General features: G+C 52.9%; 1 protein-coding gene across 14 annotated transcripts in view; it reads right to left on the reverse strand.

Moving 5' to 3' along the window:
- ACOX3 (acyl-CoA oxidase 3, pristanoyl) overlaps window positions 1–13,991 on the reverse strand; it is a 57,355-nt gene extending 43,364 nt beyond the window's left edge. For 6 of the 14 annotated variants that reach the window (XM_070613425.1, XM_070613424.1, XM_008532849.2 and 3 more), the window contains exons 1-6: window positions 13,513–13,678; window positions 7,098–7,255; window positions 6,459–6,692; window positions 5,268–5,342; window positions 4,692–4,781; window positions 1,737–1,880 (exon numbers count right to left, since the gene is read on the reverse strand). In XM_070613425.1, the coding sequence (XP_070469526.1) occupies window positions 1,737–1,880; window positions 4,692–4,781; window positions 5,268–5,342; window positions 6,459–6,692; window positions 7,098–7,241 (687 nt within the window). In that variant the 5' untranslated portion in view covers window positions 7,242–7,255; window positions 13,513–13,678. Of the gene's footprint in view, window positions 1–1,736; window positions 1,881–4,691; window positions 4,782–5,267; window positions 5,343–6,458; window positions 6,693–7,097; window positions 7,256–13,390 lie in introns of all 14 variants that reach the window. The other 8 variants (XM_070613426.1, XM_070613427.1, XM_008532847.2 and 5 more) reach the window with 6 other exon arrangements.
- Between the last annotated feature and the right edge of the window lie 213 nt (window positions 13,992–14,204).

Raw genomic sequence — 14,204 nt, forward strand, 5'->3', positions numbered from 1 at the left:
CTTCAGTACCACAAGGATCTAACTTAATTGAACTTTATAATCATGATATTTAAAATAAAATAGAAGGCTGGAACCCAAAAGTCAACCATCTTTTCCCTTTCTCTAAAATCTTTCAATAAGGCTCAGTAAAGATTCAGATACAAACTTTTAAAAGCGTTTTGAAATTAGAAAATGGTTTCAAAAGTGGAGATGGAGAGGAGAACAGATACAAAAGGAATCCGGTGATTTGCAGGTAACCAAACAGAACAATACAGTGAGTGCAAGGGGTCGGTTCCTCTGGGAGTAGATGGCACTGCTGTCCTTACAAACACAATGCGTGGACCTCTCCAGGCCAGGAAAGACGCTGACCAGGGTCAAAGGCAGAGCTGGTTAATGGTCTGCTTATCTCAAAAACAGATAATTGTGTCAGCTGACATATACATTCCCCACAACATTTGGACACTGCCAACCTGACACAAGAACCTGCACGAATTACCGCCCTCCACCTTCCCAGCTGGCCGTGAGCAGCGCGCATCACAACTGCAACCTAACCACCCCGGGGCTCCCCGGCCCAGTCCTCCTCAGCAGGCGCTGAGCCCCGGGGACAGGGGGCCACGCTGCCCCCGAGCCTGTGGGAACCACACCAGGGGCACAGGAGCCAGCTGCTGGATGGAGGGACGGCTAAACCCCACTGCGGATTTAAGCTTAACTGGTAAAGAGTCTGAAACACCGCAGCTCTCTAGTCTGAGAACCAGAGACACTGAACACTGAACGACATGGATTCCAGTCCAGACAAGTTCCATCAGAAGCTCACTTCAGGTACACATCTGCACTCACAGGAGTGACGGATGGTGGCCTCGGACCTGAAAAATACACCTCGTCTGCAGTAGCTCAAATGTAAAGTGAGAAATACGGACGTGAGCAAAAAATAAACATGGATCAACTGGACATCATCAAAGTTAAAAACCTGTATGCATAAAGAACACTATCAAGAAAATGAAAAGACAACCTACAGAATGGGAGAAAATACATGCAAATCATCTATCTGATACGGGTTTAGTATCCAGAACATATAAAAAACCCTTGTAACTCAACAATAAAAAGACAGACAACCCAATTTAGAAATGGACGGAGGGGCTGAACGTACAGGCAGACAATGGCCAGACCATATCATGAGCTCTCACCCACGGCCTGCAGCAGCCTGCCAGGCCAAACGACAACCTGTACCAACCAGCCAGGACTCCAGCAGTAACCAACAGCGTCCCTAATTTCTGTCCCCATGGCCACCTCAGGACCAAACCGACAGAGCCAGACATGCCCCCTCACAGTCACCTGGGACGCCCCCTCCTAGTGAGGCATCCTCTTCCCCAGGCTCCCAGACCCTCAGGGCCCCCCTGAGCCCCTTTTCTCCTCTGTGAAGCACACCCACTCCTCTGCCTGCCTCTGAGTCTCTGCCAAACACAGGTGATGGTGGCCGAGCCCCTGCTCCAGCAGCACCAAGGACACGGCCCCTGCCTTTCCCATAGGCATCTCCACTTCCTTCCACAGGGCAAAGGATCTAAACAGATATTTCTCCAAAGAAGACAGACAATCAGCTAACTGGCAAATGAAAAGATGTTCAACATTACTGGTCACTAAGAAAATGCAAATCAAAACCACAACAAATACTACTCCACACCCACTAGAGTGGTTATCAAAAAAGAAAATGAGGGCCAGCCCTGCTGAGAACCCCAGTACCCCCACCACAGGCAGCCCACCTGTACCACGAAGGCATGCAGGCCGTGGCAGCCACCCCCCGGCGTATGCAGCTGTGCGAACACCACCGCATGCGTAGCAGTCTTGCCCATGTTGCCGACCCAAAATTTGGCAGCTTCGAAATCGGGGGAATGTATGATGAATTCCTGCACGAGGAAAAAAAGCAAAAGTTATGATTAGGACATGAAACACAGACAGGCTTCCTTTTCCTTTTTGATACATTTGATTTTCTCTGTTCAAAACCTTTGAGGCAAGAGGAAGAACTGACTGAACGTCTTATTGCCTGTAAGGCACAAGTAGATCTATTTCTAAAGAGCATAGTCCTGGGTCTTACGACTTAAAGAAGAACTTTAAATGATAACTAACATGCCAAACAGTAAGATATACGCAAAATATTCAGGGAGCTGGGGGGCCTCCCTGACCGCAGCCTTTTTTTTTAAATTTTTTTAAGATTTGCACCTGAGGGGGCCGGCCCCGTGGCTGAATGGTTAAGTTCGCACACTCTGCTTTGGCGGCCCAGGGTTTCGCTGGTTCGGATCCTGGGCGCAGACATGGCACCGCTCATAAGGCCATGCTGAGGCGGCACTCCACATGCCACAACTAGAAGGACCCACAACTAAAATATACAATTATGTACTGGGGCAATTTGGGGAGAAAAAGCAAAAAAAAAAAGATTGGCACCTGAGCTAGCATCTGTTGCTAATCTTTTTTTTTTCCCCTTCTTTTTCTCAACCGAGCTGAGAGGCGTGGACAGAAGAGGATGCAGCTGGCAGAAGAGAAGAGGGAGCCGGGGTGGTCGCCGGGGGCTGGGGCTGCCCCTGGGGAGGGCCCCACCGGGAGGGCCTATGAGTCGGGTGGGGAGGGGAGGGGACGGTGGCCCGGTGACTGACGGAGGCCAGCGTCGGGACATTCTCAGCTCTCCCTCTTCCTGCAGGGTGGGAAGCGGGAAGGATGTGCCGGGAGAATTCCTTCCGGAATCAGGCAGCGTGCACGGTTTTATAAACTACAGCGTGCTACGCAGCATCTTGCAGAGTCGAGACCTCACTAAAGGAAAGTGGGAGCTGGCGGGAGAGCAGACTGCCAGCTGGCCTTCCTTTCCACTCTCAGGGCGACCTCTGCTTCTCCGCTGCCCACACTTCAGCTGCCGCGGCTGCTGTGCCCTGCAGGAGTCACCCGCTGGCCAGCTCCCTCGGGGCCTCAGCATCACTGCCTCCCCACGCGGGGCTTCACCCAACTGTCTCCTTCGTGCCAATCGGTCTCAGCCTGTCACCTCTGCAGATGCCCTCCCTGTGCCTCGTCACGCTCCACCCCCATCCCTTCGAGGCTCCATAGCCCCTGGCACAACCGGCTTCTCTTCCTGGTGTCCGTGTCTCCCCTCTGGCACGAGAGTCGCCCCAGAGCAGAGATTTATCTGTTTGCTCGCCGCTCTGTATACAGTCTCTACGAGCAGCGTCCAGCCCATGGCAGGTACCCAATGAATACTGCTGTCCAGACGAACGCATAACCAGAGCCCGTGAGGGGCTCCGGGCTCCTGACCTCACTGCCCGGACGTCGTGCCCCCACCTTCACTGAAGCACCAACTGCCAGGAAGAAGTGGTTAGAAACAGACCGGCCCACGAGGCCCCAGCCCGAGGCCACGTGGTGCTGCCCTCTCTCTGCCAGAGTTGAACAGGCCTCCCCGCCTCACACAGAGCCCACAGGCACAGAGTGCAGGGGCAGGGGCAGGGGCCACGGAGCCAGAGAGAACTCGGTGCAGACAGCGGCATCCCGTGGCTTAAAAACAGAAAACCCCAAGAGGCCTTGGCTGAGCGGCGGGCAGTGGAGGGAGGCCCTCGGCTCTAAGCCCGAGACAGCAGCCCACACGGTGCGGCACGGGGACCACCCTCCCTCATCCCCGCTCCAGCTCCTCTCGGGCTTGGCCCTCGGCTCCTGGCCTGAAGCGCCCCAGGCACACAGCCCATGCTCGGTGCTCTCTGTTGAATGAACGGATGACGAGCAAATACACAGGCACAGGGCTTCACTTCCTGCTGCACAGACTCTTCCAAACCACACTACAATGGGGGAAGGTGAAAGGCTCCCCAGACACCAGCCAGGGGAGCAAAGGAGGGCAAGGACACAGGCCACAGTGAGAACGGAGGCGAAGGGGGCGGCTGCCAGGACTGGGGGAGGGCAGCAGAACGGGGGAGGCACAGGGGTCCCGGAGCGAGGAGCCCCCCACCGGCCCGCACGCCCCGTCCTCTCCCTGCCCTCACTTCCCCCCCAGCACCGACTATTGGGCAATAGACATGAATCCATCTGTTCACGGTCTGTCTCCCTCCAGCAGACTGTCCGCTCGCTCAGAGCAAGGACACAGCCTGCGACGCACAGCACCGAGAACCGCGCAGCACAGGGCAGCACTCGACAGATATGCTGATGAAGGTGTGAGGCAGGGCCGACGGGGCAAACGCCACAGGACAGCCACGGGACGAGGCCTGCATGCAGGAAGATGGCGAGGGTCCAGGGGGCCAGACTGCGGTGGGCAGGGAGGGATGGAGAAGGGAGGCCGCTGGCCGAAAGAGCTCGGCCGCAGGCAGGGGACGCAGACGGGCAGCTGGAAAGGGACGAGGGTCACGGAGGAGCCTCGCACACTGCCATTTCATAAAGCGTGAGTGATCTGAACTGTCACAAAACCAACTGCCACTGGCTGCCCGAGAAACAGAAACACGCTTAACGGATGGCCAGCTTCTCCACCGGCCTCCGACGACACAGGTCCAAACCGAGACACAGCTCACGGGGAGCGGGTTCTGTGGCTCAGACTCCGTGTCTCGAGAGCTCCCTCCCTGCGGCGGCTGGATGTCGGCGTGCGCTGTGCAAGCATGGGGGACAAGGACAGTCTCTCCATCTGACGACTTTTTCACCACAATACTGCCCGGTTCCTCGTGCCCGAAGCCCAGGGACGGAGGGAAGGTCATGCCTACCTCGGTGGTGGGGTCGTAGTGAGCGGTAGTCCGGATGGCCTTGGTGTTAGTCCCGTGACTCAGTTCAGTTAAAGCAAAACATCCAAAAATCTACACGGAAGCACAAAACGATGAGCTACAAAGCCTCTGTCTGTGCGTTCCTGGGGTCACCTGCCACCCTCTTCCCTTTAAGGACTAAGCCATGGATCAAAGCCCCAAATCTCCATCTACCCATCTACCTGCCCAGGGACCTCACAGTCATTCTGCGAGATGGACCCACCCCCCAGCCTGCGGGACAGCGGGTTGGAGGAGCTGCCAGCGGCCTCGCTGAGTGAGCACTGCGGCAGGAACCGCTCCCCGGCGGCAGAAGGAAATGGAAGCTTCAGCTTTGATAAGAAAAAGCTAAATTCATACAGTGCAAGGAATTTAGCATACCCCCATCTGGTAAACAAGAGTGTTAGCTATCTGGCAAGAAGCCTAAGGACACTGGGAAATAAGACCCCCGGGGACCCTTGTCTGCCATCTGCCCGTCACACGCCTCTAAGGAGAAGACAGAAGAGAACAGAGGCTCACAACTCACTGCAAACCGGAACTTACCTCCATGCTGAAGATCTTCGGAATATATTTGAAATGTCTTTCAGAACCAGAGTTGTAAATGGCTGATCCAAAAACCTGAAGATATAATGTCACAGAAACAGGTGGAAGTTAATGAGTACTGCCATCCCAGGACACCCTGCCCGACCAGCACGTCACCGCCTGCCCCACGACGGTCCCTCCCCACCACACTTCAGACGAGAAGGAAGCTCCGAGAGTTAAGTGACAGCACCAGCACCGGGGCCCAGGGTCCCCTGAGACCCAGCCGCCCAGTCCTTGAGCTCATGGGAGTGGCAGGACCTGGGTCCCTGCCCCAAGCAGTTCATGTGAGTTAAACAGGATCACTTTGAACTTCGAAGACTGAAAGAAATCCCGAGGGTCTGTGGGCAGCAGGGAGCCAGGAGAGGAGGGTGGGGAAGGCAGGGAGTGAGGGGGCCTGACGGGCAGATCGAGCCCGGCTTTCCACCTGACAACACATGGACCGACCGCGAGCCAGGGCGAGGCCCAGCCACCGCCTCCGAGCGCATCTCTGCCTGGGAGCTGGAGAGGAAGGGACACAGGCCTCTCCTTCGAACTACTTTCCCTTTCCTTTGTGTTCTTTTGGAATAGAGCAAAAGACGTCCCAAAGCTCCTCTTCTAAGGGGCTTTAACTTTCACGGCACTGGATTTTACTCAAGGACTTACGTGTGTAAATTTGCATAGATAGCTGAAAAAATGGGACTTTGCAGACATAATCACAAGATCTGCTCACACATTCTAATCTCTGCTTTTGTTTCCTGTATTATTTCTTAGAAATCTCTTTAAACAAACATTTCCCAAACACATAAATCACCACAAAACTCTAAAAGCACACATTTACCAATCTACAACGGCAACTGTCTAAATCTCTTCTCTCTCTTTTTTTTGGTGAGGAAGATTCGCCACCACAGCATGGCTGATGAGCAGGGTAGTCCGTGCCTGGGATCTAAACGCGGAAACCCAGGCCTCCAAAGCAGAGCACACTGAACTTAACCACCAGGCCACTGGGCTGGGCCCAACTGTGCAAATGCTATGCGCTGTGTGTCTTCCAAGGAAACAAGTACCTGTAGTTTTAGTGTCTTTTCCTCCCGCCTGGCCCTGGGGCAGGGCCATCCCAAGGCTGGAGAGTGGACTGTGACAGCCTCATGTCCTTCCCTCTCCCACCTGACTACTTACCAGCACGTTCAGGAAAAACTTGGCAGCCAGGGACCAGTCGTACATGCCCAGGCAGTTGACCAGCGCCCAGACTTTCAGGGGGCTCTGGAGCATGTCTTCCACGCGGAGCAAGTCGTGCTCGAAGACCCGTCTGCAGCGCAGGAAGTTCAGCTCCCGGTACTTCTCCATCGGGAGGTCACCTCCACCGGGACGTGCGAAGAGGGGGTCGTCCTCCAGAGCCGAGAAGATGGTTTTCTGGAAACACAGCAGATGGGGAATGGCCGATTTGGAGTCAAAGGATGGAAGCTCGCTACACTCTTACTCACACGGTTTTGCTCAAGGCCGCCGGCTACCTGGGACACTGTCTAACCCAGAAACGCAGGGGCAGACGAAAGCCCTTGCCAGCGGGAAGCAGAAGGACTGAGGCTTAGAGAGCTTAGACCACCTGTGCTCATTCCTGACTCCTCCACAGCCCCGGGGCTCCAGGGTCCTGGCCTGTGCTGGGCCCAGGACTAGCCGCACCTTACCGAGGCGGAGCCGAGGCCCAGGGAGGCCACGTGGCTTCAAGAGCGTGAAGCCCCATCCTGCCGATGAACGGCGATGCCTCCCGGGCCGCACTGCGGGTCAGCACGGCCTCTCGCACACAGCCGCCGGCCTCACCTTAAGGCGCAGCATGTCCTCGCCTTCCAGGAACAGCGCCAGCTCCTTCCAGCTGAAGGAGGCGCGGGCACGGTAGGCCTGCAGGGGCCCCCTGGGGAAATCTGGCAGCAGGGCATCGCCACTTCCTTCCGAAGAGGACGCCATCGCTCAGCATCAACCTGCACAAGAGATACAACCTGAGCCCACGTGTTTCAGTTTATCTATTCACGCTGTCCATGAGCAACCCCAGACGTGTAACGCGCTATAAAGAAGAGAAGAACTCTGAGTCCACAGGGAGGCTAAAGAGAATGACCTCGTGAAGAGCCATTTTCCCAAACGGACGGTGAGGCGAGATCCCCTCACTTCCCTCCTGAACAAGGAGACCAAGGAGACCGGCGACAGCCAAGGGCAGCCCCGGGGCCGATGCTGGGAAGCGCCACGATCACAGGCTGTGGGGGAGCCGGGTGTAGAGTCCAGAGGTTGTATGTGCTACAGCCTGGCCTGAGAACACCTGGCCCTCCCGGGGGGCACTCAAGCCACCCAGACCCCTCCCCGAAGGCGCAGTCAGACCCTGCGGCCAGGAAGCTCTCCTCTGGAATCCAGCCAATGCTCGCCGGTCCACTGGCCACACACGATCTCACCAAAGGACCCCTTCCAGCTCTCCTGGACGTGGATATCAGCCACAGAGCCTTTGAACACAGGCTTTTGTCCTGGACACTAATTGACACACGGGCATCTGGCTTCCCACTAACAGAGCAAGCACCCCACAACCAGCTCTCAACTGAATGGTTCTGGAATTTTCTAAGTAGACTGCTTCCTTTTCCACAGAGCCTTGGCTAACCAAGGCGTTGGATGGGGGTGGCTCATGAACCCAGACTTAGAGGAATACCGGGAGAGCTGAGTCCTGTGTGTGGACCCCCAGCTTAGCTGTTTGAGGCCCACGGGAACCTTCACATCCTTTTAGCTGAAGCTGAAATCGTCTAGGATGTTGGACTCTGAGTACGACGGGTCAATACTGCCCATAAGCAGTGGGAGAGCGATCTCTTTCACTGGAAAAAGGCCCTGTGTTTTCTAAGGGAAAGGGGTAAGGGTGGGAGGAGCATGTCGGAGGCCCTGCTTGGGTGCCAGGGACGGTGCCCGCTACAGACGGGATTTCTTCAACCTTCCCCCAAACTGTGAGCCAAGTACTCTTGTCCCTACTGGAAGATGGAAAAACTGAAGCTCAGAGGGGCTGTCTTTCCAGAGCTCCCACAGCTGAGAAGCGGCACAGAAGGGGTTTGAACCCAGCCATGTCTGACCTCGGGTCACGCTCCTCAAGCACCGTGTGAGACACTGGAAAAAGAAGCACAAACTAAACGTGAAGCAAGCAGAAGGCAGAAGAGAGATTAGAGCAAAAACGGATGGAATGGAGAAGAGAAAACAACAGAGAAAATCAACAAAAACAAAAGTTGGTTCTTCGAAAAGACTAAGAAAATTGACAAACTTGTAGCTAGACTGACCCAGCGAAGGAGAGAAAACACAAATTATTAAAATCAGGAATCAAAGTGGGGAACTAGTACTGACCATAAAGAAATAAAAAGGATTCCAAGGGGAAATTATGAACACGACATGCCACCAAATTAGACAACTTAGATGAAATGGACAAATTCCTAGAAAGACACAATCTACCCAAAACTGACTCATGAAGAAACGGAAAATCTGAACAGACCTCCAACGAGGAAAGAGATTGAATGAGGAATCCATAAACTACCCACAAAGAGAAGCCAGATGGCTTTAATTGTGAATTCTACCGAACACCTAAAGAAAGATGCCAGTTATCCACAAACCCTGCCAAGAAATGGAAGAGGAGGGAACACTCCCCAACTCATTCCATAAGGCTGGTGTTACCGTGACACCCAAACCAAGGACATCACAAGAAAAGGAAACCACAAACCAACTGCTCCCCAACTGACCTACAGACTCAACGTGATCCCAAACAAAACCCCAATGTCCCTCACGAACATAGACGCAAAGATCCTCCAGGAAATCTTGCAAACTGAATCCAGCCACATATGAAAGAGACTATACATCACGACCATGTGCGATTTATCCCGGGAAAGCAGGCTGGTTCAACATTTGAAAAATCAATTAATGTAACACACCGGAGAATACATGACCACGTCAACTGATGCATAAAAAGCATTTGACAGAAGCCAACACCCTTTCATGACAAAAACTCTCAACAAACTAGGAGTAGAAGGGAACTTCCACACCCTGATGAAGGGCATCTACAAAAAACCCATAGCTATCATCATATTCAAATATGAAAGACTGAATGCCTCTCCCCTAAGATCAGGAACAAGGCAAGATGTCAGCTCTACCTTCGTTATTCAATGCCGTACTAGAGGTTCCAGCCAGTGCAATTAGGCAAGAAAATGACCCAGGCTGGAATCTCTATTTGCAGGTGACATGATTTTGTATATAGAAAATCCTAAGGAATTCACTAAAAAACTATCAGAACTAAAAATTAGTTCACCCAGTTTGCAGGGTACAAGACCAATATGCAAAACGCCATTGTATTTCTATACACCACCAATGAACAATTCAAAAATGAAGTTAAGGAAACAATTCCATTTACAACAGCATCAAAATTAATAAATACGTAGAAATAAATTCAACAAGAGAAGTGCAAAACTTATAGTCTGAAAACTACAACACAGTCTCTTTTTTTTTTTAAAGATTTTATTTTTTCCTTTTTCACCTCAAAGCCCCCCGGTACATAGTTGTGTATTTTTAGCTGTGGGTACTTCTAGTTGTGGCATGTGGGATGCCACCTCAGCATGGCCGACAAGCGGCGCCACGTCCGCGCCCAGGATCCGAACCAGCGAAACCCTGGGCTGCTGAAGCAGAGCGCGCGAACTTAACCACTCGGCCGCGGGGCCGGCCCCAAAACATTCTCGAAAGAAATCTAAGACCTAAATAAATGTAAGCACATCTCGTCTTCAGGGAACAGAAGACTCAGTGTTACAATAGTGACACTCCTCAACTGATCTACAGATTTCGTGTGATCGCAAACAAAACCTCAGCTGGCTTTCTTTGCAAGAATTAGAAAGCGAATCCTAAAATTCATATGGAAATTTAAGGAACCTAGAAGAGACAAAACCACCTTGAAAAAGGAACAAAGTTGAAGGAGTCACACTTCCTGATTTCAAAACTCACTGCAAAGTGACAGTAACGAAGACATTATGGTGCTGGCCTTAAGACGGACACATTTGGATGAATGGACTAGAACCTGGAGTCCAGCAACAAACCCGTCCATGCAGGGTTAACTACTTTTCGACAAGGGTGCCAAGATGACTCAAGGAGAAGGGGCAGTCTTTTCTCAAACGGTGCTGGGCAACTGGATAGCCACACGTAAAGCAATGAAGTTGAACTCTGTCCACACACACACAAAAACGAACTCAGAACGAATCACAGACCCAAATGTAAGAGCTAAAACTGTAAAACTCTTACAAGAAAATACAGGAGTAAACCTTTATAATCTCAAGTTAGGCAAAGCCTTCTTTGATATGACACCAAAAGTACAAGCAATAAAATAAAAAAAAATTAGAAAATTAGAATTCATCAAAATTAAAAACTTTGCTGCAAAGAGCACCACTAAGAAAGCAAAAAGAGGGGCCGGCCCAGTGCCACAGCGATTAAGTGTACAAGTTCCACTTTGGCGGCCCTGGGTTCACTGGTTTGGATCCCGGGTACAGACATGGCACCGCTTGGCAAGCCATGCTGTGGCAGGCATCCCACATAGAAAGTAGAGGAAGATGGACATGGATGTGAGCTGAGGGCCATTCTTCCTCAGCAAAAAGAGGAGGACCGGCAGTAGTTAGCTCAGGGCTAATCTTCCTCAAAAAAAAAAAAAAGGAAAGCAAGCAAAAAGAGGGGCCAGCCTATGGCCGAGTGGTTAAGTTCACGCGCTCCGCTTTAGTGGCCCAGGGTTTCACTGGTTCGGATCCTGGGTGCAGACATGGCATCCCTCATCAGGCCACGTTGAGGGAGCGTCCCACATGCCACAACTAGAAGGACCCACAACTAAGATATACAGCTATGTACTTGGGGGATTTGGGGAGCAAAAGTAGAAAAGGAAACAACAACAACAAGATTGGCAACAGTTGTTAGCTCAGGTGCCAATCTTTAAAAAAAACAAAAGCAAAAAGACAACTCAGAGAATGGGAGAAGATATTTGCAAATCACATATTGATAAGAGACTTGTACCCAGACTATATGAAGAATCTTAAATCTTAATAATAAAGCCAAATAACTCAATTTTAAGGGTTTGAATAGACATGTCTCTGAAGATATAAAAATGGCCAACAAGCACATGGAAAGATGCTCAACACCATTAGCCATCAGGGAAATGCAGATCGAAACCACAAAAAGATACCACTTCACACCCCCCAGGATGGCCACGACCAAAAAGACAGAAAATAACAAGTGTTGATGAGGATGAGGAGCAGTCGTACACCAGCAACCGTCACACGTGGCCGGTGGGAACGTAAATGGTCCCTACGTCATTTTGGAAAAGTCTGGCAGCTCTTCAACAGGTGAAATATACAGTCACCATACGACCCAGCTACTCCACTCCCAAGCACACACCTAAGAGAGACGACAACAGATATCCACACAAAAACTTGCACAAGGCAGTTCACAGCAGCATTATCTGTAAGAGCCAAAAAGTGGAAACAACACATATGTCCATCAACTGATGAACGGATAAACAAAATACAGTCTGTCCACACAACGAAATATTATTTGCCACAAAAAGGAATGAAGTACTGACACACGCTATGGCATCAGGCTAAGTGAGGAGTCAGACACGAAAGATCGCGTATCACATGATTCCATTTACATGAAGCGCTCAGAATGGGTAAACACACAGAGATAGAAAGGAGATGAGCAGCTGCCAGCAGCTGGGGAGGGGGTGCACAGGCGTGACTTCTAATGGGTCCAAAGTTTCTTTCGGGGTGATGAAAATATTTTACAGAATTGAACAGTGGTGATGGTTGCAACTCTGGGACTATATGAAAAACACTGAACTGCACACTTTAGACAGTTGAATTGCAGGGTATATGAATTCGATCTCAATAAAGCAATTTTTCTTAAAAAAAAAAAGTAAGGCTCAGCTCTTGGCAGAAACCAGGTGCCCAAATGCAAGTGATAAAGTCCAAGGGGAACAGTACCTTCTGGACTTTCCCGCACGTGGCCCCATCCCTGTGACTCCTCGAGCTCCGCCCCCGTGGGGTCCAGAACACCAGTCCCCTCCTCCTCGGCTGCTCCTCTTCCATCTCCTCGCAGACCTGGCCTTAGCCACTCCCGCTCTGCATCAGGGCATCCGTGTACATTTTCCTTCGTGCGTGGAGACCTCCACACCCACTTGGCAGTTTCCTGGACACCCCTCCCTGTCACGTTCCCGAGGCCCTCAAACTCTGAATGTTCAACACTGGGCTCACCCTGAGCCCCCTGACCCAGCCTGTCCTGCCACAGGCCCAGTTCGACAGCCGGTGGCCCAAGGGTTGTCATCCTGGAATTCCCTTCTCCATCACGCCCTGTGACCCAGTTAGTTACCGGGTCCTTCCCGCGCCTCCCTAATGCCTACTCAATGCTCTCACTTCTCCCCGCTCCTATTAAATCTATCATCATAACCTCCGATCACTGAGCGATCGCTGAGTGCAGGTGCATGTGTTAAGCAGCTACATAATCTCAACGTCGCTCGCATTTTCCAGGTGAGGAAACTGAGCTGTCAGAGTGAAGAACGTTGCCCAAGGTCACACAGCTCTTATCAGGCACACCTGACCCCAAAGCCCATGATCCTAACCAGCCAGTAAGTCCCTGGAGCCCCCCGCCACCTGAGGTCACCAACATTACTGCAGGAAGCACAGCTGCTGGGAGCAAGGATTCTGAAGCCAGAGTGTCTGGCATCAGACCCCAACGTTAAAGCTTACGAGTTGAGTGAACTTGACAAGTCGCTTCGCCTGTCTGTGCCTCAGTGGTTACGGCGACAGGGTAACGCTAGCCTAGTTTCCAGGCTGTTGAAACTCACAGTAGTACCTGGAACACCTCCCAGCATGGGATTGCGGCCTTGATATCATTATGACAGCGACAGCCACCTCAATTTTCCTCTCTGCAGTGGAAGAGGTGACTCTAAAATGTAGATCTCATCATTCTCCTTTAGGTGACAGGTGTCCAGTGACCCCAAAGAACAACGTTCGAACTCCTCAAAATGTCTCAGGCGTTTACCCGCCCGCCGGCCCTTGCCACTTCTGCTCCAGGCAATTCCGCACCTGGAAGGGCGTGCACCGACGCCCAGGGCGCCCCCGGCCCTTTGCACACGCTGTCTCCCCGCTCCCACCAGGCACTCACTCGTCCCCTTGCCCCCTCGCCCCGGGGCTGACGCAGGCTAGACCTCAGAAAAGCGCGGTCCCTCCGGCTCGCTGTCTCTCCGCACCGCCCAGTGCACACAGCAGGCGCTCAGTGGGCGTCTAGCTGAGCGCAAACAAAGTCAAGGGCGAGCGGAGTGCGCGCGCAGCCGCGTCCAGGCCACCGCCCCCGCCGCCTCTCGGCCTCCGTCCGCCCTTGACGTCATCGCGCCGCGCAGGCCGCCCCCGTTGCCCGGGAAACGCAGGACGCGTCGCGCGCCGGGAGCGCCGAGGCCGTGCGCGCGGGAGGCCCGTTCCTGGCCGCGCCCGGGCGCCCCGTGGGCCTCGCGCTGAGGTGCCCGGCGATCGTTCAGCACGCGGGCTCCTGCGGCCAGTCCCGGGCGGCGAGTCGGAGCCCGCAGGCTGGGGCCTGGCGTTCTCAAGTTACCGAGCCGCCCAGGAGCTCAGCCAAGTCTGAGAACCGTGGTCGCGCCCGGTTCCTCAGAGGGTGCGGGGGAATTGCGCCGGGGTGCCGGAAGCAGTAACCAACTCGAAACCCACCCTTTACTGGCGTTCTTTCTTTCGTCTCCTACTTCCCTCTTCCTCCTCCCTGCATCTTGGGGCAGCTCCATACTTAAACGCCTGCGCCCCGATCCTTGTCTCCGGCTCTGTTTGGGGGGGGCGGGGGAGGGGGGCGGGTAATCCAAAGTAAGACACGCGCCTCGAATGGAATTTACAG

Source organism: Equus przewalskii, chromosome 3 (genome assembly GCF_037783145.1).
Source record: "Equus przewalskii isolate Varuska chromosome 3, EquPr2, whole genome shotgun sequence".
Taxonomy (NCBI): domain Eukaryota; kingdom Metazoa; phylum Chordata; class Mammalia; order Perissodactyla; family Equidae; genus Equus; species Equus przewalskii.